At 38.6% G+C, this 24,580-nt stretch overlaps 1 protein-coding gene across 1 annotated transcript; it reads left to right on the plus strand.

Annotated features, from left to right (window-relative positions):
* The first annotated feature begins 641 nt into the window (after positions 1 to 641).
* On the plus strand, positions 642 to 24,580 carry Geko (geko). The gene is made up of 4 exons (XM_076763938.1): positions 642 to 1,126; positions 5,318 to 5,683; positions 9,751 to 9,883; positions 22,795 to 24,580. Exons 2-4 carry the CDS (start codon positions 5,470 to 5,472, stop codon positions 22,964 to 22,966), a joined length of 519 nt encoding a protein of 172 aa, XP_076620053.1. The 5' UTR covers positions 642 to 1,126; positions 5,318 to 5,469; the 3' UTR covers positions 22,967 to 24,580.

Raw genomic sequence — 24,580 nt, forward strand, 5'->3', positions numbered from 1 at the left:
TCCTTTGTGGTGTAATTATTCGTGTGTTTCAATTTGTTGAACGATAGTTGAGTAATCGAATTATATATTTTTGTGATTATATGTGGATCGAAGTTTAACAAACTGCATTCCTTTGTGGTGTAATTATTTATCAGTGTGAATTTGTTGAGCGATAGTTGAGTAATCGAATTATATATTTTCACGATTACACCGATGTAGATCGAAGTTTAACGAACTGCACTCCTTTGTGGCGCAGTTATTCGTGTGTTTCATTTTCTTGAACGATAGTTGAATAATTGAGTTATATATTTTCGTGATTATATGTGGATCGAAGTTTAACGAACTGCACTCATTTGTGGCGCAGTTATTCGTGTATTTCATTTTCTTGAACGATAGTTGAGTAATTGAATTATATATTTACATGATTACACCGATACCGTACTAGTTTGTGGCGCAGTTATTTACGTGTTTCAATTTGTTGAGCGTTAGATATTATTTGTTTGTAAGGATATACACGACGGTTGCACCAGTTCCCGTATCTGCACGCTCGCTCGCAAGGCGCGGCACGAGATCGGCCCGATCGAATCGCGGCGAGTAGCGGGCGAGTGTCCAACTTTCACTGACAACTCGTTAGGCCCGCCGCCGTGGTTTCGAATCATTCACAGTCATTCCACGACGACGCCAGGCCGCGGCAGCGTCTGTGAATTCCTCCGTCGAGACGCTCACGACGCGACACCGTCGAAATTCGCGACGCTCGTGCACCTCGTACACCTCCAACTCGTTCGAACCGATCTACACCGATCCACGAGACACCTGGATTACTTCTGTGCCAGTGACAGTGGGATCCAAGCTCCTGGGATCTTCCAAAAGTGCGCAGAGATAGAATTATACACGAAAGTCTCGAGATTTCGAGGATTCTTCGAGAGATTATAGTTCGATCGATGCCTTCGCGCGATCCAGTTTCGGTTACCGTGTGACCTGGAGCGTCCCTTGAGATCCACGAGGACGACGTTCGAGGCGGTTCGAAGAAAGTGGAAGTGAACGGAGATCGAAAGTTTCGCTGCAACCGTCTTCTTCGCCTGCTCGAAGGCGTACCAAACGCAGACGCGGTTTTGTTCGCGGGCGCTGGTCTTTTTGGTTCTCACGAGTAGGTATTGTTTCGGTACGCGTAACCGTATTCGGGAAAATTGGGTTAAGGCGGTGCACCGTGGGGCTGTTGCGTAACTCGCGTATTCTCCTTGCGAACGTTTGCACAACGGATCTCCAGACAGAATCGCGACGGAATATAAATAGAAAAATTATCCGACGAACAGCGAATCGGTATTCGAGGCCTGGAATCGACGTCCGGCGATCTGAGTTTTTTGGGACCACTGTGTCAAACGTTCTCGTGTAAATTAAGCAGCTGTCCAGTACCGTTAGACTGCCCCCTTTCTTATTCTGCTACGATTAGTGGGACACCCTGTATTTAATTAATGAATCTCGAGACAGAATATTCGAGGACATCACGCGATTATTATAGGCAAAACTAAGTTTAAGATTCATTTTTTGAGGATTGTAAGAGACAGGAGTAAACAATTCTAGACAAATTTGGAAAAGGTACATATTTCATGATTGATTTAGTGGTGAATATAATTTAATTAACAAAAAGATTTGAGTGTGATTAAATAACCTTATTCCCGATTTTTCTGAAACTTTTCTAGTTTTTCTGTGGTACTTTTACGCGAGATATTTTTACCTGTGCAGAGGAGCAGTTTACGGGCTCGATAAATCCAGTTTGAAAGAAATATTAGAAACAGAATGGAAAGTAGCGAGATTTGCAATTCATTTCCCTGTTGATAGCTTTTTAACCTTTCTCGTTAAAACGGCCGAGGTATAATTATCCGAACAGATACTCGACGTTGAATGATCGTTTTGAATCTTTCTTAGTCATTATCCGCCATCAGTCGTTATTTCGTTTTGACCTCCGAAGATTCTAAACATATTGAAATTTACGAATATATTTTAGCTTCTGCTTAAATTACGATTCAAACAGCAAATGGTAGCTTAATTTTACGCATGACGAATATAACTTTAGTAACACAAAATACTACCATTTCTCCATGGCGGATATAATGGTCAAACATAGATGATTAATTAAATAATTAGTGTCGATCACGATATCGGGTCTCGAGTTCGAAAGAGAAGCTTCAGCTTAAATCGGGTCAAGGTAATTTGTCTTCATAATTACTCTCTCTTTGTTAACCCACTGCTCTGATTACATAAACTTGAATTGTATTCTATGATCCAAAATCATTAACTATTTCTTAGATATTTATACGGTCACTACCGCATTTCTTCAACAAACATTGAAAGAATTTTTGTAAAAGTTATTTATATTAATGGCTTAATAGCGTAATTAATCGAGTCGAAATTCGCCGCGATTTGGAAAACTGTTCCGGGAAATCTGAATAATAAATGTCGATGGCGAAGAGTAACGAAGTTAGAAAGAGGAACTCGAGATAAAATTGATATAGGATAATCTGGCTTCAAACTTCCCTCCATCGTTAAAAGCTATTTAATCGTTCGTAATTAACAAAGTTAAGATTTTATGCGATCTAGATAATTATTCGGCGTTGAACGACGGCTTAAACTGTTCTTCGAGAATAGTAACCGTAATATGGTCCTCTGAATAGGAAATTTCGATCGTCGTGTGTATCGAGCCTCCTGTTCAAAAGAGTTTCGAACTAAATTGGAAAAAAGGTACTCAAACTTAAAATTACGCTCTCAGTAAATGTTAATTATTCAACGATCTATATTTACCGCGTTCTGGGCAATTATACACCACTGAATATTCAAGCTGCTTTTAAAAATATGCATGGTCATCGAAATTCAATTTTTCGAACAATAAATATCGATCAGAGCTCGAAAATTGCGATAAAACAACCTAAATAAAAGTTCCTCTATTATTTACGTCTACTTATTAATTTAGACACTTATTCGAGACTCCACCGAACAGTAAATACCGATCACAACATTGCATGCATACTGCTTTTAAAAATATGCATGGTCCACGAAATTCAATTTTTCGAACAACAAATATCGATCAGAGCTCGAAATAAAATTGCAATAACACAACCTAAATAACAATTCCTCTATTATTTACGTCTACTTATTAATTTTGACACTAATTCGAGACTCCCCACGAACATTAAATACCGATCATTGCATGCATGCTGCTTTTAAAAATATGCATGGTCCTCGAAATTCAATTTTTCGAACAACAAATATCGATCAGAGCTCGAAATAAAATTGCAATAACACAACCTGAACAAAAATTGCTGTATTATTTACGTCTACTTATTAATTTAGACACTTATTCGAGACTCCACCGAATAGTAAATACCGATCATAACACTGCATGCATGCTGCTTTTAAAAATATGCATGGTCCACGAAATTCTATTCTTCGAACAATAAATATCGATCAGAACTCGAAAATTGCGATAAAACAACCTAAATAAAAATTCCTCTATTATTTACGTCTACTTATTAATTTAGACACTTATTCCAAGTTGTTTTTAGAGACTCTACTGAACAATAAATACCGATCACAAAATTGCATGCTGCTTTTAAAAATATGCATGGTCCTCGAAATTCAATTTTTCGAGCAATAAACATAGATCAGAGCTCGAAATAAAATTGCAATAACACAACCTAAATAAACATTCCTCTATTATTTACGTCTACTTATTAATTTAGACACTTATTCCAAGTTGTTTTTAGAGACTCTACTGAACAATAAATACCGATCACGAAATTGCATGCTGCTTTTAAAAATATGCATGGTCCTCGAAATTCAATTTTTCGAATAATAAACATAGATCAGAGCTCGAAATAAAATTGCGATAAAACAACTTAAACAAAAATTGCTCTATTATTTACGTCTACTTATTAATTTAGACACTTATTCCAAGTTGTTCTTAGAGACTCCACTGAACAATAAATACCGATCACGAAATTGCATGCTGCTTTTAAAAATATGCATGGTCCACGAAATTCAATTTTTCGAACAACAAACATAGATCAGAGCTCGAAATAAAATTGCAATAACACAACCTAAATAAAAATTCCTCTATTATTTAAGTCTACTTATTAATTTAGACACTTATTCGAGACTCCCCACGAACAGTAAATACCGATCATTGCATGCATGCTGCTTTTAAAAATATGCATGGTCCTCGAAATTCAATTTTTCGAACAATAAATATCGATCAGAGCTCGAAATAAAATTGAGATAAAACAACCTAAATAAACATTCCTCTATTATTTGCGTCTACTTATTAATTTAGACACTTATTCGAGACTCCCCACGAACAGTAAATACCGATCATTGCATGCATGCTGCTTTTAAAAATATGCATGATCCTCGAAATTCAATTTTTCGAACAATAAACATCGATCAGAGCTCGAAATAAAATTGAGATAAAACAACCTAAATAAACATTCCTCTATTATTTAAGTCTACTTATTAATTTAGACACTTATTCCAAGTTGTTTTTAGAGACTCTACTGAACAATAAATACCGATCACGAAATTGCATGCTGCTTTTAAAAATATGCATGGTCCTCGAAATTCAATTTTTCGAATAATAAACATAGATCAGAGCTCGAAATAAAATTGCGATAAAACAACTTAAACAAAAATTGCTCTATTATTTACGTCTACTTATTAATTTAGACACTTATTCCAAGTTGTTCTTAGAGACTCCACTGAACAATAAATACCGATCACGAAATTGCATGCTGCTTTTAAAAATATGCATGGTCCACGAAATTCAATTTTTCGAACAACAAATATCGATCAGAGCTCGAAATAAAATTGCAATAACAGAACCTAAATAAAAATTCCTCTATTATTTACGTCTACTTATTAATTTAGACACTTATTCGAGACTCCCCACGAACAGTAAATACCAATCATTGCATGCATGCTGCTTTTAAAAATATGCATGGTCCTCGAAATTCAATTTTTCGAACAACAAATATCGATCAGAGCTCGAAATAAAATTGCAATAACACAACCTAAACAAAAATTGCTCTATTATTTAAGTCTACTTATTAATTTAGACACTTCGAACACATTGCATGCAGTGTGGAGAAGCTCGCGATGAAATTGTAGTGCGATGATCCCAGCTTAAAAATTCCTCCGTTGGTCGAAAGCTGCTTAGTCGATGGTAATTAAATCGGCCCCGGGCTCGATACCGCGACGCCATCCGTCGCGTCTAATTTAAATCGAACCGCGACCCACCGTACAACCGTGACGCTGCAGTTCCGTTAATTGCACCTATTCACGCGTGTAGGTGCGGAGTCGCTCGCGGAGGATTAAAGTTCAAAAGCCAGACCCAGTCCCGGCGTCCAGATCCAGTCTCTGAATCGGCCAGGAGGCCGCCAGTGAATCGAGGATCGTCGATCGGTGCAGACGCGACGTTTTCACGCCGTACGTAACGTCGACATGGTCATGGACACGAGCACGGTGCGTCTGGTGATATTCCTAGGGATGTTTCTGGTGTTCGCCGGGGACTACAGTTACCTGGTAGCCACGATATTCGGCAAAACGTCCGAACGGAACGTCACGCAGACGGTCAAGGGCCCGGAGGGCCCGCCAAGGGACACTATGCGCGACAGGATACCGCTCACGTCCAAGAAGGAAGACGAGAAAGAACTCGGTAAGAGAAATGGAATGGTGGAACGCGAGAAATGGGGGTGAAATCGAAATAAATCTCGAGTCACTTGAAGTTTGGAAAAGATTGTCTCTGTTGACTGGGTAGAAATTTTTAGGGGCAAAGTTTACAACATGGAACTCCACGTGTAACGTCTAAGTGAACAATTCTTTTTGAATTTTAGTGACTTGAATTTTGGAGAAGGTTGTGTTGACTGGGTAGAAATTTTTAGATCCATAGCTTGCAACGATTCTTTTTGAATTTTAGTGATCTGAATTTTGGAGAAGGTTGTCTCTGTCGACTGAGTAGAAATTTTTAGGTCTAAAGCTTGCTTGAATTAAACTCGAACATGAAACATTCTCCGTGTGGTGGTCAATCGAATTGTTTCAAAGAAGACCAGAGACAAAAACATTGAATAGATAAATCGTTCCAATTACATCATACGTCAACGAGCAGGTGACTAATAGTATCGCTATGCTGGGGACGTAGATTATGTACGTAAAAAAGCCTCGTACACCTCGACATTGTTTATAGATCTTCGACGTCTTTCGCGTTATTTCGATCGTGAAAGAAAAGGTGGTCTCGCTGGTCGAACATATGCTCCGAGAATCTAGAACCGCATCGAGAGTAGCCGGACAGGTTTGCCAACATTCTGTGCAAACAGCCACGCTTGTTTTCATCCGGCCAATTAGTGCTGCGAGCAGTCGACCTCGGCTTCGACTGAACTTTTCCGAAGTCTCGTTTCTAGGCGCACGTTCGATTGATATTCGAGTCCGTTCGATAAATGAGAAACCTCTTTCTGGATATTCGATCAGCTGTTAGGATTGTCAGAGCTTGTTTCTACTAGCTTGAACCAGTGACGAGTTTTTTTTTACAGTTTAACGAATCGCGTTGCTTGTCCATAAATTTTATGCGGCTCGTAAACGCCATCAAGTTGCATATTTTCGTCACGAGCATTGCGTAATCGCGTCGCGCGACGCAATATCATTTGTCGCAACGGAAACACACGTGGCTGCTGAAAAATTCCACGGCACACCTGTCGAATCCGATTATATTCTTTTATTCTGGACAACAAGAAATCGATCACACCTACCCTGTAGCCTTTTGACGTTTCTGTTACCAAAAATACATTTTTGAATTTGTATAGAACGAACAAATTTTTAAATCGTTGATGCATTTGGAGATATAAACAAAAGGTATCTAGATAGTGCGTTTCTGTTGTTTATATTTCCCGTTGAACGAAGGTTGCTTGGTCGTGCGATAAAGGTTGAATAAAATATGGGTCAAAAATGTCGGTCGTTCGAGGATCAATGCTCGTCCGTGTTGATCGCGAGTCTGGAGACTCGTTTCGATGCGTTTGCCACTCCATCGGGACGAGTTTGGCCGCGTGTGGTCGCTTCGACCTCGGGAAACCAGTTCGCTGGTATAGAAAATGCATTTCGAAAGCCACGGACGAGCTTCGACGTTCACAAGCTGCTCTGCTCCGTTCGCGATTCGAGATTTTGCGCGTTCACTCGCTCGGGTTGACCTCTTTGATCCATTCGCGTCTCTACGACTTTTACCGCGATCAAACAAAGTACAACTCCGCGAGCTAACTTTTTCACGACCATCCTAACGATTTTTATCGTTAAAACAATACCAATTTCTACTAGGAAGTATTTCTTTTAAATTATTACGGTTCTTCTCATCTAAAGCATCGTCTGTTGCCTTGCTTTATACCCGAGGATTTGTTTATCAGAAATTCTGACAAGCTACAGTTCTTTTTTGAAGCAAAAATATTGGGAATTTATGCACTTTGTATTATGATAATACAAAGTTCGTTTCATGCATTATGCAATTTGGGTATTGCACTCGCACAGTCACTATTAATTTTAACTTCATACCGAACGTATCAACTTTCTCGTTGTTAGAAACCCTCATTACGACGTGTTTCAAACTGATTGTATCTGAAAAGTTAACAAGCAAAATGTAGAAAGCAAGAGCACTCGAGACGCAAATAGAACACGAACTGAATGGAATGTGTTTATAAATCGCATTGTGTACCTGATATCCGTAATTAGAGTCATCGATATTACATAACGAATACAATTTCAATATGCACTTTTGCATCGAACCAATGAGAAAACTTTATGTAATCGATTTATGAGAAAACAATGTACGGTTCGAGTAATAAAAACAGTGCGTCAGAGTCGAGCATATTTTGCTGGAATAACGTATCGATCCTTCATACTTATTCGTAAATAATGAATAATGATTTTATTCGAAGGAAAAGCATCCAATTATCAATTAAAATTCCTGTCCCCATCATATTTTTACAACTTTTTAAATAAACTAAAATTCTTTACACCTATTATACAGGGTGTTCGGCCACTCCTGGGAAAAATTTTAATAGGAGATTCTAGGAGCCAAAATAAGATGAAAATCAAGGATACTAATTTGTTGATGGAAGCTTCGTTAAAAAGTTATTAACGTTTAAAGTTTCAAGGGTACTGAATTTTTTTCTGGAAAGTGAGTAGGATTTCGAGGGTATGTCTATTGACCAAAAATGATTGTAATTGACCCCAACAATCGAAAATAATTTTTTTAGAACGATTTGGAAAATTTTTTTTTCGTCGAAAAATTTAGGCATTTACCCCCCCCCTTGTCGATTTTTCTTAAAAATTAGTTTTTCATTTTTTATAGTTTTATTTGACATCCTACAGAAAAGTTGTCTAATACTTTTTCGTAGGTACCCATGAGCTCTATCTCAGAAAAAAGTTTCATTGAAATATATTCACTATTGTAGGAGTTATGGCTGTTTGAAAATTGGACCATTTTTATAGGGTTTTTCTCATTTTGCGAGGTTAAGAACCAACTTATTGAATATTTTTAGAATTTCTACATATTCTTCACTAAAATACGCGCAGTTTGCTTTTTTGAACATTAAAATCGTCCAATCCGTTCAGAAGTTATGACATTTTAAAGATATGAATAAAATTTCGAGGAACCATTTCTGGCCTCATATTATATTTTCAGTAATGAATTTTTATCTCGAAACTGAGTAGGATTTCAGGGGTATGTATAATGACCAAAAATGATTGTAATTGACCCCTGTAACTAAATATAATTTTTTTAGTATGATTTGAAATTGTTTAATTTCGTCTAAAAATTTCAGTATCTACTTGAATTTTTTTCTCGAAAATGGATAGGATTTCAGGGGTATGTCTATTCACCAAAAATGCTTATAATTAACACCTGCAACCAAAAATAATTTTTCCAGAACGATTTGAAATTTTTGAATTTAATTGTTAATAACTTTTTAACGGAGCCTCCATTAACAAAGTAGTATCCTTGATTTCCATCTTATTTTGCCCTCTGGAATCCCCCATTAACATTGTTTTCTTATTCATCTACATTAAATATACGTCTGTGAACATTCTGTAACCAAATTAATACTGAAACGGAAACTCGAAAACGCGAAAGTTAAATGACTGAAACTTTGCAAAATTAAAACACGTACGTTAAATCAACTTCGAAAAAATTACGAACGTTTCCTGTTCCAGCGCGTTAAGGACTAAATTGATTAATATTAAATTCTTAATAGACTCGACAGCGCCGTAGAATTTCGCGTCCAGGCGTAGCCGTAGCCGCGGAACAAAGCACGGTTCCTTAATTTCATCATCTGTTGGCGGGATCGCGAGGGAAAAGAATGCCGAAACGCCGGGTAGGAAACTGGAGAATAAAATGAAACAGCGGGCTCGGGGCTTGGGAAAAGTTCCACGTGAATTTGCACGTGTAATTGAGTCTAATCGAAACAAAATTGTTCCTGTTACCGTGGCTACGTGTCGTCGAGCTTTTCTCTTTGATCGTGCAATTCAATTATCCTCCTACCGGAATAGAAATTAATTCGATGGCGAATTCGATCAGCCTGGAAATTCGTAGATCAGTTACCATGGATCTCGCGAGCTTAATTGGGGGCCGATTGATCCGCTGACCTTGATCTTTCTACGAGAGACCACGATATCTATTCCCGTCAAAATGCATCCGTCACGCAGTAAAACGTTAATCGCTCATGTTTGTCGATCATTTTCCAGCAATGTTGCGACGCGCCCGAATGATGGCGACGATCAAGACTGCCTGTCTGCCTAAACTGATCTGCGAACTGACCTCGTTCGTCCATCAGGACCAGCTGAGCGAGATGGAGCGATCATTGCTGAACTTGATCAGGTAATGATATTGTTTGTTATCAGACGAGGAGAATTTCGAGAAATTGTTAATTTATGAGCGTCCACTCGAGAGTTATTTCGCAAGGGTTTACCTTGACATCGCCGACAATATTCTCATTGACACTGTTTCATTGACATAGACTTTCGCCGACATTATTTATTTATGGACGTGTCGAAATCGCCGACAAACGCGTACTTGACATTGTGTTCATCCATGCTACCTGACGGACACCATGTACGACAAATCGTTATTATTCAAGCTGCACGTTAGCCTTGCCTTTGTTAATTGAACTAAATAGCAGACATTCTTCTAATCGAGACAAAGATATTTTATATCGTTAATACAGCTAATTTTGAACGATTTCAGACCACGATGCTTTATATTTCGAAAGAGAACAAGATTCGTTAGTACCCTTATAAAGAATTATCATGAATCAAAACGTTTATGAACCTTTCGCGGTTCGAGCTTGCGTCGAGCGTGTTTAATTGCTTCGCTCGCCTTACTGGCGATGGAAGTCGAAAGTCGAAAGTGAAAGTGGACCGTAAAACGACCTTTAAAAACCGCTGTTTCGAGAACGATGCAAATTCCGTGTGTCAGGAAACAAATAATGTACGTAAAAAAGAAAGCTGTTCGTTATTAGAATTTCTCCGGAATGGATTTATTTACTTCGTGTTTGCCGAATTTAATAATGTGCAACACCGTTTCCAAGATTCCTCGAGCCTATAATTTCCTCTTTTCTGATTCTATTTTTCAAGGCGATAAATATTCCACTTTATGCCCCGCGTAAAATCGTAACCAGCGAGGAATTCCGACCCTAATCATCACGATTCGGCCATTCGTTAGCGACCGAAAGACGTTGGCGCTGCCGTGCTTCGCAACGGAGGTTTCGAAATTTATGTGGGACGTTTCGTAGACCGTTTCGCCTTCAGCCGTACGAAAGAAACGAACGACAGACTATAACCGAAGGTACAGCAATTATGCCGTTAAACGTTTACGATGTATTCCGGCCGAATGATTGACGCGATCATTCGTAACTCACGATGATCCAGCGGTTTCGCGCTCTGACGTTACAACTTTTACAGCGACTCCGTACACACGGAACATCCACTTTCATCGTTCGAGCTTCGCCCCGCCACTTTCACTCTCTTCTTACTTTCGATTAGCAGTAACGCGAGCACCACAATCGATTAGTCGACGCAAGCTCGAGTCGCGGAAGGTCGATAAACATGTGGAAAAATTGACAGTGCTTTTTAATTACGAAGAATATTATTTAATATAAAATTGTAATGTTATGTAATTTCTGTTTGAACACCTTTCAAGTAAATCTGAGGATACATTAAGCTGAAGAGTAGGGAAGTACAAAATTGGGAGGGATTAATAAGTTCCACTTATTAGATTTGACAGTTCTTATGCTTTTGAATTACGAAGAATATTATTTAACACTAGATTTACGGTACACGCCAATTCGACGCATTCAGATTCTAAACTTAACGTCATAGGACTCATAAATATTATTTGTTAGCAATTTATGTTGAATTGATGTAATGGTATGGATGTATACTCTAATCAGAAGAACTGCATTTTAATGCAACTGTCAACGTAGCCAATTAGAATAAAAATGTACGCAACGAGTATCCGTAATGTAATGTTATGTAATTTCTATTTGAACACTTTTTAAGTAAATCTGAGGATATATTAAGCTGAAGAATAGTGGAGTATAAAATTGGGAGTGTTCAATAAGTTCCACTTACTAGATTTGACAGTTCCTCTTGTGCTTTTGAATTACGAAGAATATTATTTAATATAAAATTGTAATGTTATGTAATTTCTATTACCTTTTAAGTAAATCTGAGGATATATTAAGCTAGTGGAATACAAAATTGGGAGTGTTAAATAAGTTCTACTTACTAGATTTGGCAGTTCTCCAGACCAGTAGGCTGTTCGACGTTCGACGACAAACTGAGAATGATTCACGAAAAGTTTCGTGCAAACGATCGTTACAGCCAATTAGACGCGACGCTTTGGAAGAATACTATAGGTCATTTCGTCCTCGAGCCACCAATCGAGAGCCAAACATCCGCTCGCTGCTAATCTCTTGTTTACACCCCTAGATCAATACAGGGTAATTCTTAATTGTACGCCAACGTACAGAGAGGTGAAGCTAGTACCCAAAATAAGAAAATGTTACCTGAGTTAAATCAAATATTCTTGATCAGAAATTCTTAAAAATCTCAATCGATTAAAAAATATTCTGATACGTATTTAACACTAAGTTTACAGACACTCGTTGCTCATATTTTTATTATAATTCGCTACGTTGACAGTTGCATTAAAATGCAGTTTTTTCTTTTAATTAGAGGATACATCCATATCATTACATCAATTAAATTCGACATAAATTGCTAACAAATAATATTTATGAGTCCTATACGTTAAGTTTAGAATCTAGTGTTAAATATAATACCACTGTCTTCTACTTGAGATAATAATTTCAGTTTTTACGAATATATCGAATTTATGAATTTTGCTCAACAATGAATGTTACAATGTTTACTTTTGAGTTTTTTCTGGATAGAGTCTACAGTATTTACACAATTTTCTTAAGGTAGTGATACTGAAATCCATTTTGCTCGTCTCGATCGTCAATCCACATAGGGTTGAAGCGTGCTTCGCGTAGAATAACAGAAACGTCAGCGCGATATCTCGCTAAACGGATGCAGATGCTGCGAATGTCGAGTCCGATATCGGAGTCGACAGCGCATCGTGGATCCGGACGTCATCGAAAATTGGATGGCGTGCATAAACGCCACGCGTTTCGCGATTTTCGCATTACTATGCCCAGGGGCGGGCAACTTTCTAGAACTGGACGGCTACGGATCGCCTCGCCAGTTAATTTTGCCAAAATTATAACGAGCCATTCCGTTTGAATGTAAATTAATTCCCAATATTAGTTTACGTTAGTTTACAATATTTATACGTGCACAATAAAATGTGGAAAAACAGTGTAATTATTATTAAAGATACACTGTTTTTACGAACATGCCTTTGTTTGAAAATTGATATCATCAATGGTTACGATTACGTGTGGATATAACTCTAGAGTTCATTTCTCTATCTACAACTTTCAAATTTTATTTGTTCAAACATTCCTACTCACTTAAAACATCCTGACAGAGAGGAACAAAATTCTTATCTAGACACAAATTTCAGAGAGAGATAAGACACTTTTACAACATAGAAATCTAAGAAAAAGGTTAAAAGTGACAGATTTGAAAGCAAAGAAGTTGTAATATCTGGAATACAAGAGTTTACCAAAGACGAAGGAAGGCTATTACTTTGTGTATTTTATTTTAAATTCCCACGAACTTTTCGAACGACTCAATGCGCCCTGCAAGCAGTAATCTTGGCAATTTTGAAAACGCGCGAACAAATTGGACGCCACGGAGACCACGGGCGTATGTCGCAATTTTCGTTTACGATCGCGAAACGATGGCTGATTCACGCCGGCTCGCCATATTATTTGGATAATGCGCGGCGAGCTGGCCGCGCGACCATCGGGGGCCGTTTTGCTCCCCGATTAAAAGCAAAGTTATGTTAAACCGGCCAAATATTGACTCGGTCGATGCGGAGTGGCGAATCGAATCGGTTTGTTTGTGCTCTGCGAAACCTCGCCGCGATTTTCGACGCTGGACTTCTCGTTCGCTGATATTTCGCGACCCCGGTTATCGATCGACGCTGCACGGGATTTTATGGACCGCGGATTTTGTCTCGTAACGCAGGCATAGAAGCGTTTTCGAATATTCCGATCAGATTTCACTCGAAACAGAAGTTTAAAAAGCGCCTGGAATCTGTCGGAATTGCAATTCGCAAGCAGCGAATTTAAACACGAGTTTTGTTAAATAGGAAATATACAGGAAGGGTGAAAGGAGAGAATATTCAGTTTCCACTGGGGTATTAAAAATGATTAAACTTTAAACACGTACAGCTCCGAAACTACTTACGTTTTCTTCGTAACTGAACCATTATTAGAAGTGTCAAAGCTTCCTCTTTAAAATGGTTTTCGATTTTTGTCGATTCGACTTTCCGTTTTGGAGATATCGTAATTTTTATAATCCCACTATCTACGCTCTCTCCGTCTTAGAAAAGCCTATTAACGCGTATCAAAAATACTAAAACTTTGGACGCGTGCAGTTCCGAAACTGCTAGTGCTTTATCCATTTTTGCACCGCCGTTAGAAGCGGCAAGGCCTCCCCTTTAAAATGGTTTTTTGTTTTTGTCGATCCGACTTACCGTTTTCGAGATATCGTAATTTATGTAAAAGGTAATTTTTTAGATTCCGCTATCCACGCTTTCTCCGCCTTACGAAGGCCTATTGACGCGCATTAAAAATACTAAAAGTTTAGACGCGTGCAGTTCCGAAACTACTAGTGCTTTTGCCATAATTAAGCCATTGTTGGCGGCGGCAAACCTTCCCCTTTAAAATGGTTTTTGGTTTTTGTCGATCCGACTATCCGTTCTCGAGATATCGCAATTTATGTAAAAGGGTATTTTTCTTAATTTGACTATCTCTGTCTCCGTCTGACGCGTCGCGCTGGACCTCTTTGTCTCGTACGTGACTCGTGACCGAGTGACCTAGTTTCGGGCGTAGTATTTCCAAGAATTTACTACGCACTGTTTACTACTGACGCGCGCGCGAGTTCATTGATATCAATCAAACGTAAACTACCCTTATATCTCCGTAACTAGCCACCGCATCGACTTGAAATTAAAATCGCTATATCTCCGGAACTAATAAAGCTATCGACTCGTACAAACTCTCATTTTAAAGGGCATTTCATCCCCTATCCAATGACTATACCAACTACTATAATTTATGCTGTCTTCCATGTTTATTTTGAAATTTACTTTGACGCTCGACTTGAAACAAAAATTGACATATCTCCGGAACTAATAAAGCTATCGACTCGTACAAACTCTCATTTTAAAGGGCATTTCATCCCCTATCCAATGACTATACCAACTACTATAATTTATGCTGTCTTCCATGTTTATTTTGAAATTTACTTTGACGCTCGACTTGAAACAAAAATTGACATATCTCCGGAACTAATAAAGCTATCGACTCGTACAAACTCTCATTTTAAAGGGCATTTCATCCCCTATCCGATGACTATACCAACCACTATAATTTATGCTGTCTTCCATGTTTATTTTGAAATTTACTTTGACGCTCGACTTGAAACAAAAATTGACATATCTCCGGAACTAATTGTCCTATCGACTAGTACAAACTCTCATTTTAAAGGGCATTTCATCCCCTATCCAATGACTATACCAACTACTATAATTTATGCTGTCTTCCATGTTTATTTTGAAATTTACTTTGACGCTCGACTTGAAACAAAAATTGACATATCTCCGGAACTAATAAAGCTATCGACTCGTACAAACTCTCATTTTAAAGGGCATTTCATCCCCTATCCGATGACTATACCAACTACTATAATTTATGCTGTCTTCTATGTTTATTTTCACGTTTACTTTGACGTTACATACCCAAAGAAGTTTCAGCACTTCCTACTAACCATACGTCTGGTATGCCATGGAACTGAACTATAAATTGTTTATTTAATTAAAAATGGGACATCAGGAGTACCTTGTAAAAGAGAACAAGGTAACGATTGGTCATCTGACCGATCATGGTAATAATGACTATGCATGAGTCGGTAGGTTTAGTGTTAATCGTAACTCTACTCAAGATTCCAGCATTTAGAAAGTAAAAATCGTTGCCTCTGTTCGCAACGAGGAAACATTCCGTCGCGCAAGGGAAAACAAGCTAATGCGATCGAAGGCTGTTTTACAAAATTCATTAACGATCGACGAAAGAGCGTAAATGGAAATCGAAAGAACGTCGATAAACGTGTCTTTAGAAAGTGTCAGGAGATGTGATTTCAAAATTCCTCGTTTACGCCTTTCTCCGATCGTGGAAGTGCAACGACGTTCCGATGAATCGGACTGCAAACCTTCCCGCAGCCTCGATTTATTTGCCCAAAGCCGCTGCTGCTTCCGGCCATTAAGAAGTCGATGGCGTCTCGACGAGAGGTCGGAGTACAACGTGAAAGTTCGTCTGTTCTTATGTAAGCGACCACTCCGAAAACGGGACAACCTCGGTATGTTGTCCGTAACAATCCGCCACTTTCCTTTTCACGGGTTATTCAATCTTCTTCCGACTTTCTACGACGCCCGGAGCCACGCGTGCCAGACTTCCTCTCGAATTCCCCGACAAACACGCCTCGAAACAATGCCTCCCGTCCCCCCGTTTCGACAGAGTCTAAGAATTGGTACCTCGTTTTTTGAGTCTTTGATTTCCTCCCAATTTCTATAGATGTGGTTGGTCGAGGAAATTTTACTATTAATTAATTGACAGATCAGTAGGGATTCGAGGTACCGAAATTTAAGTTTACAAAGAGCCTTATCGCAAAGAAATATCCCACGAGACGAAAGCTGTTAGGTATCGTGATCGCGTAAGTAAATATTACTAGCCACACTCTCCACAACCCTGCGTGAGCTTTCTTTCTTCGCACAATACGCGGCAAACGCGAGACTTTACTGTGAAATTGCGATTCGCTGATGCGAACTCCGAGGACGATTTTCCGCGTTCATTCCAGTCTCTTTGTCGCGTATGCAAATCCCCCGTGCCTTTCGAACTTGTAATTCTCCGCGACTTCATGCGTAATCTTTATTCAGATCAGGAGTTTACCGCGGCTAGAAACGAATATCACGTCGAGTTCGACGTCTTCGGATGTGACTTTGGAGTTTTAACTATACTGGGTGTTGCATAATCCGCGGTACCCATCGAAAAGGGTTACATTGCCAAATCCCACACTTTCACTTTGATTCCTTCGCTATTTATATTATCAAATAAATGCTATCACAATTATCGTCTGATAATATTTCACTTTGCCCGTGCTTTGTATTTTCCAAGTAAAGAATTTTTTAACCCCTTGACATACAATTCAATTTCGAATAATTTTTTAAACGTATACTATTTAATTTTGTTCCATTTGGAATGACCACAAAAAAGAATAGATTTCTCTTACAAATATCCCGTGAAAATGTGTTGATTTTACTACCTAAGACTTGACGAGTTAGCAGCCTCATGTTTTGTGAATGTTATTTTATGGCAAAGGGTTGAAAGAGTCTATATTTGAATTAATTCAATATAATATGCAAAGAGTAACATTTGATATCACAGCGATACATTAAGAAATATTTTTCAGCTCGTTACTTTTGGCCCCGGTCTACCCAGCGTTTCGTAAATCGGAACAACGATTTCGCCCGACAAAGGAAGTCCACTCGTGCTCGCGCTTTCTTCTCTTATTTCCTTTACCCTCACTCGGCTCTTTCGAAATTTTCGAGCTTAATTATCGTTCTAAATTGCAGCCCCGTTCTCAACGATTAATTCGCAACCGCTGCTTGGCCGCGGCGGTTTTTTCCCGTTCATCTCGCGAAATTACACGCGCTTCCACTTTTCCGTTCCGGTTGAAAAGGTGAATTTCGTTCGAATCGCGCGAGCGCCGTTTAATTGACAGCAATTAAGCTTCGTATTCCCGGGCAGCCAGTGTGTTCCTTTTTCTTTCGTAATTAATTAATGGATAAATTCATCCGTTAGGAACGTCGATGCACGCGGAGAAAGAGGTTCTCCGGTTTGCCGGGAAACAAAACGGTTTTTGCGATTCATTAACATATCGCGAGAACAGACATCGATTTGCGAGTTTGTTGATTAATTAACGACGAGGGGGAACGATTCAACGACAACGGGATAGCGTAAACAAAACTTTGGGAAAGTTTACCTCGGGGCCGTGTTGTGTTTTATTAAAATTAATTCGAGCACGTTCGTTACTGAAATTAGCGAATAATTCGAAATACGCGCGACTGACAAGTTATTATCGGTAATTTATTTATTTAGAGACGCGGCGGAGCCCGTTAATGATCCGAAAAGAGTAAATGGAACTAACGATAATGATTCTGATGTCCCACATTGAAACGCAGAGGCGTGATACGAGAGTAAACGAAGTTATTTACAGAGGCGAAACAGGTAATCGAATTCAGCCAATCATTGTATCGGAGCGCAAATACAATTCCCCATTCATCGCCGGCGATGCATATTTTCCCATTTATTCGCTAACGAATTAAGTAATTGTTTGAACGATGGTACAAACAAAACGATACATTAAAATTTTAAACATTCCAATCTCGCGAACAAACGCTTATTTATGCGTTTCGAGTCTTAGATTCCGGGCGTATACGGTATCTGGGAATGTTATAATTACATTAGTATTAACGCGTTTTAATAAACATTCTCGTCTCTTCAAAATGCAATATATTCGTTGCTCGAACAAAAGTGTCTGTCGATATAAATTATCGATGCACACGAGTATGGGTACTGAAAGAGCTAGCAATTAAAAATATAATTGGATAAAACGGGGGATTACACATTTTTCCGTTCTTGTAAAAATTCCTGTAAATGAAAAATAAATTGAGAGACGTATAGGTAATTGAGTTGTTTACGATCCTGCAATGTTTTGACTTTTACTCGTTACATTTGCGAGGTTTTTTTGAAAACAATTTAATATTGCTAAATTGAAGGGCGTATGGATACTTGAATTGTTTACGCACCTGCAATGTTTCGATTTGCATTTATTACATTCGCTGGGTCTGTTTGAAAATAATTTAGTATCGTCGTCCCGGGGAACTCGAGAGAATTCATCGCGAATTAAACGATCGTATGGGGAAAAAAAATCTGCTATTGGCCTCGTGTGCCCGACGAACAGGGTAACGACGAGAAAGATAAAAAGAACGCGGAAAAAAAGCGAGCAAGGAGCGTCGATGTCGCGGCGAATCGTCCTGCGAGCGATCCACTCCTCGCGGTTAATGTCCCGGAAGGATTCGAGCTTTATATTTACTTTTATGCGTGCGTAAACGCCGCTTCCAGCGACGAGCCCGATTTTTATTGGATCGCGGATCGCTTCGGGTTAAACCGATCAAGATGGAAAAGCTAAGAAGCCGTTTTGCGTATATTCGCCCGCGCTCTCGGGAGGCCCGAGGCCCGTTTCGATCGTAAACGGCCCGAGACAGGGTGACTTTTTCCCTTTTTGCGGCTGCTAGACGTCTTCCTCGGGAACCATGCGTGACGAAACTGCTCCTTGGCTACGGGGTATTGCTACCGTCGCGACGCCTTCCCTTCCCTGCCATCTTACCTTAACGAAAGGTCACGAGCAAAATGGAACCAGAAAAAATATTCCACCGCTAATCGTTTAATAGTTTCGTTGCATTCTATTTATTTAGTTTAATAGTTTCGTTGCATCCTATTTATTTTGACTTTGCGACTCCATTTTGGACAGAGTTGAAGTTGTATATTTCATATCGTCTTACGTTAACGAAAGGTCCTCCACAGTGAGGAGCAAAATGGAACCAGTAAAAATATTGCACCAATAATCGTTAATAATTTCATTGCATTCTATTTATTTTGATTTTGTGACTCCACTTTGGACAGAGTTGAAGTTGTATATTTTCTATCGTCTTACGTTAACGAAAAGTCCTCCACAAATAAGAGCAAAATGGAACAAGAAAAAATATTGCACCACTAATCGTTTAATAGTTTCGTTGCATTCTATTTATTTTGACTTTGTGACTCCATTTTGGACAGAGTTGAAGTTATATATTTCCTATCGTCTTATGTTAACGAAAAGTCCTCCATAGATACGAGCAAAATGGAAAAAGAAAAAATATTGCACCAGTAATCGTTAATAGTTTCGTTGCATTCTATTTACTTTGACTTTGTGACTCCATTTTGGACAGAGTTGAAGTTATATATTTCCTATCGTCTTATATTAACGAAAAGTCCTCCATAGATACGAGCAAAATGGAAAAAGAAAAAATATTGCACCCCTAATCATTAATAATTTCATTGCATTCAGTTATTTTGACTTTGTGACTCCATTTTTAAAACAGAGTTGAAGTTGTATAATTTTATCTTTATTTCCTACCATCTTACATTAACAGAAGGTCCTCTACAGTGAGGAGCAAAATGGAACCAGTAAAAATATTGCATCACTAATAATCGTTAATAATTTCATTGCATTCTATTTACTTTGACTTTGTGACTCCATTTTTAAAACAGAGTTGAAATTGTATGATCTCCTTATTTCCTATCATCTTACATTAACGAAAGGTCCTCCACAGTGAGGAGCAAAATGAAACCAGTAAAAATATTGCACCACTAATCGTTTAATAGTTTCGTTGCATTCTATTTACTTTGACTTTGTAACTCCATTTTTAAAACAGAGTTGAAATTGTATGATATCCTTATTTCCTACCATCTTACACTAACGAAAGGTCCTCCACAGTGAGGAGCAAAATGGAACCAGTAAAAATATTGCACCACTAATCGTTAATAATTTCATTGCATTCTATTTACTTTGACTTTGTGACTCCATTTTGGACAGAGTTGAAGTTGTATATTTCCTATCGTCTTACGTTAACGAAAAGTCCTCCATAGATACGAGCAAAATGGAAAAAGAAAAAATATTGCACCAGTAATCGTTAATAATTTCATTGCATTCTATTTATTTTGACTTTGTGACTCCACTTTGGACAGAGTTGAAGTTGTATATTTTCTATCGTCTTACGTTAACGAAAAGTCCTCCACAGATAAGAGCAAAATGGAACAAGAAAAAATATTGCACCAATAATCATTAATAATTTCATTGCATTCAGTTATTTTGACTTTGTGACTCCATTTTTAAAACAGAGTTGAAGTTGTATAATTTTATCTTTATTTCCTATCATCTTACATTAACAAAAGGTCCTCCATAGATACGAGCAAAATGGAACCAGTAAAAATATTGCATCACTAATAATCGTTAATAATTTCATTGCATTCTATTTACTTTGACTTTGTGACTCCATTTTTAAAACAGAGTTGAAATTATATAATTTTATCCTTATTTCCTACCATCTTACATTAGCAAAAGGTCCTCCACAGTGAGGAGCAAAATGGAATCAGTAAAAATATTGCACCCCTAATCATTAATAATTTTATTGCATTCAGTTATTTTGACTTTGTGACTCCATTTTTAAAACAGAGTTGAAATTGTATGATCTTACCCTTATTTCCTACCATCTTACATTAACAAAAGGTCCTCCATAGATACGAGCAAAATGGAACCAGTAAAAATATTGCATCACTAATAATCGTTAATAATTTCATTGCATTCAGTTATTTTGACTTTGTGACTCCATTTTTAAAACAGAGTTGAAATTGTATGATCTTACCCTTATTTCCTACCATCTTACATTAACAAAAGGTCCTCCATAGATACGAGCAAAATGGAACCAGTAAAAATATTGCATCACTAATAATCGTTAATAATTTCATTGCATTCTATTTACTTTGACTTTGTGACTCCATTTTTAAAACAGAGTTGAAATTGTATAATTTTATCCTTATTTCCTACCATCTTACATTAGCAAAAGGTCTTCCACAGTGAGGAGCAAAATGGAACCAGTAAAAATATTGCATCAGTAATCGTTTAATAGTTTCGTTGCATTCTATTTATTTTGACTTTGTGACTCCATTTTGGACAGAGTTAAAATTGTATATTTCCTATCGTCTTATGTTAACGAAAAGTCCTCCACAGTGAGGAGCAAAATGGAACCAGTAAAAATATTGCACCACTAATCGTTAATAATTTCATTGCATTCTATTTACTTTGACTTTGTGACTCCATTTTTAAAACAGAGTTGAAATTGTATGATCTTATCCTTATTTCCTACCATCTTACATTAACGAAAGGTCCTCCACAGTCACGAGCAAAATGGAGAACCATTAAAAGAGTTTCCACAAAAAAAAGATACCAATAATTGTTTAATAGTTTCATGGTAGCTTATTTAGATAAATACACGATAAATAGACGATATCGTGACTCTGTGATTTCATTTCAAACAGAGTTGAAGAAGTCTTTTAATATCTCCTACAGTATACAGTTTTCTATAATCTCATCCTCGCATTCTTTTACTCAGAATGGCCTAAAGAATTAATTTACCTAAACAAAAATTGAATGGTACCATTTTTAAATAAAGCACAGTTGCACTTCTCATAGAAATGAGACATTCGATGTGAAAGTTGAGAGTGGTCAGGAAGAGTGAGACGTCAACACCGGAAGGAAGCGACATCGTCGATGTTTTTCCCAAGTTTCCCGACAATCTTCACGTTTCTGTATGTACACGGAACGGAGAAAGGTGTCCGTGTAATTTTCAATCGGTTTCGTCGAGCATAACCGGATTCTACCGCGCGTGTTTACCAGCAGCCGTCGATATCGAAAGTAAAAGGCGACTCTCCTTGTGCTTGTTCTTATATGCCGCGCTTCTCAACCAGTTTATCATGGTCAAGCGTTGCGAAAGTGGAGTTGGTTTCGTGCGTGGCGCGCCATTGGCGTCGAACGGCCATTTTTTCGGTTACTTTCGTAACGCTGTCCGCGGTCCTTACGAAATCGCGCGGCTATGCTCGAAACCAGAAATCCCAACTCCATTAAAATATAACGTTCCATTTTACTCGGTTATATCATTCCGCGTAATTCAATTGAATTTCTCCCCAAGCAGTTAAAACGAATTCACGTTTGATACCGACAAAATAAACGTACGTCCCCTCGAATATAATTCCTCGATGGTACTTCGTAATGAAAACATGAAAATTAGAGCGGTGAAAATTTTCCGAATCGCCGAGTTCAGTTGGAAAATACGTAACGTTTAATTCCGCTAACCGTTATCGATTAAATCTGTATTAAACCGTCCAATAAAATGCCTTCGATGGAAAAATAACCGACGGAAATTTTCTGAAAATTTTCCAGGGACACGAGCTTGAGCACGATGGCGGAAGTGCCCTCGAGGTACCACTTCGCGGCGCATATGGGCCAACTGATATCCGGCGTGGAAGGTCAGGGATGTCACAATTTCTACCCCACCTGTCCACTGCCCGGCTCCAGCGTTCTTAGCATGATGAAGAAGATTCGACTGCGGTGAACCGACGAGATCCCCGACTGTCGACGACAGAAAACGAAGATTACAATGAAGCCTGTGATATCGTGGACGATTCCTCTGTCAACCCCCGACGTTCCTCCAAGGACACGGTCCTCAACGATCTGCAAACTCCTCTCCACGCGAAGAGACTCACCGAGATTACAAAACACATTGCTACGTTCACTTCCATTTTTCGTTAGATCAACGCTCGCTGAACAATGTAGAGTTACTTTACGTTACGCTTAAGAAGATGAAATAGTATTTAATGCGTGCACGAAGTTCGTGGAGGTTCGCTGTTATTTATCGTTTCGAAACGGCGCGCTTCTTTAAATTGTATATTATACCGTACTTGAATTTTACGTCGTCCGTGGGGCACGAATAAACGCGTTCGTATTGTTTGTAAAGCCCTGTCGTCGGAAGGAGGATGCACCAAAAAATTCGCTATTTTATTCGGTGAAATTTTATACCTCTCGTATTTCCAGTCGAAATACGGAGACTTCCGCGGAACGATATCGACGGTTCCATTTCCTGGCGGAAAATACATAAAGCGGACTTTATTTTCGCTGCCCTTTCGAGCGACGGCGGGCTGTGCATTTTCTCGTTTTCGCGATCCTTCTTCCACGGTCGCATATTACGTAATGGCCCCGGCTACTATTAATTTCCCGCCAATTACGGGACATTCTCCGCGTTCTCGAGAATTCGTCCCTAATAGCCGTCCCGCGGAAAGTTACCGTCGCTGGAACCGATCCCGACGAAGTAGCCTTTATTTACCATCGACGTACAATATTTAGCGAGCGTATAATGTTCACAAAGGCAGCACGGAGGAGACCCGAGGTAATGGCTCTTGCGCTCGAGTCCGCTTCTTGTAATTATTTCGCTCGGCCACGACCAAAAAGGGAGCTTAATTTGCGCAATGACGGTTTACCCTTTCCGTCGTCGTTACCGTTTCGCGTTTAATGCGAATCGCGGGACCGCGTGCCCAAATTCGCGGCGATTTCGTTGCTCGATCGATCGTCAATCTCTTCGTGTCATTTTTACCAGCGCCCCCTTTGATCGTAGAAACCAAAGCAGTTGTCGGGAAACCATATTTAAGGAAAAGGTGTATTTCGTTTAGTCGTTGCAAAAGTAGAAAACTAGATCTATCAATTTTAACCAGCTTTGTAAAAATGGCGTTCAATTTATTGCTTTAAATAGCCTTCATGAATATTCTTGAATGTAATCAACGTTTTTCCTTTGCTTATATATATTTTTATAGAAAACTAGTTTCTAAGATGTTGAGATATCTATCACGATGTTCAAGTATGTATTTTTCGTAAGTTGTTTCTGCTTTTGCCTTCCTTTTCTTCTCTGATTATTGGGAACCTTTTTACAACTGTTTTTGGCCCCTACAAGCAAACGAGATATTTTATTATTATGAAACCAATCTGCAGTATATTCCTTCGCAATAAAATAGATCGACGTGTATTAAAAAATATTCTCTGTATCTATGGACACGAAGGGGTAAAATAATTCGTTTAATTTCGACGTCTACTCGATAAGTTATTCGCACAGTACTTCCTCTCAAATTAAAGAGAACTATTTTCATACCTTAAGCAACTGAATAAAATGTAATTACTC

Source organism: Colletes latitarsis, chromosome 4 (assembly GCF_051014445.1).
Source record: "Colletes latitarsis isolate SP2378_abdomen chromosome 4, iyColLati1, whole genome shotgun sequence".
NCBI lineage: Eukaryota > Metazoa > Arthropoda > Insecta > Hymenoptera > Colletidae > Colletes > Colletes latitarsis.

Bases quoted from the DNA above. Each gene is read 5' to 3' on its own strand.
- Geko (XM_076763938.1), top strand. From the start codon at position 5,470: ATGGTCATGGACACGAGCACGGTGCGTCTGGTGATATTCCTAGGGATG. The intron at 5,684-9,750 runs GTAAGAGAAATG...ATCATTTTCCAG, and splicing joins GGAAGACGAGAAAGAACTCG to CAATGTTGCGACGCGCCCGA. The intron at 9,884-22,794 runs GTAATGATATTG...AAAATTTTCCAG, and splicing joins TCATTGCTGAACTTGATCAG to GGACACGAGCTTGAGCACGA.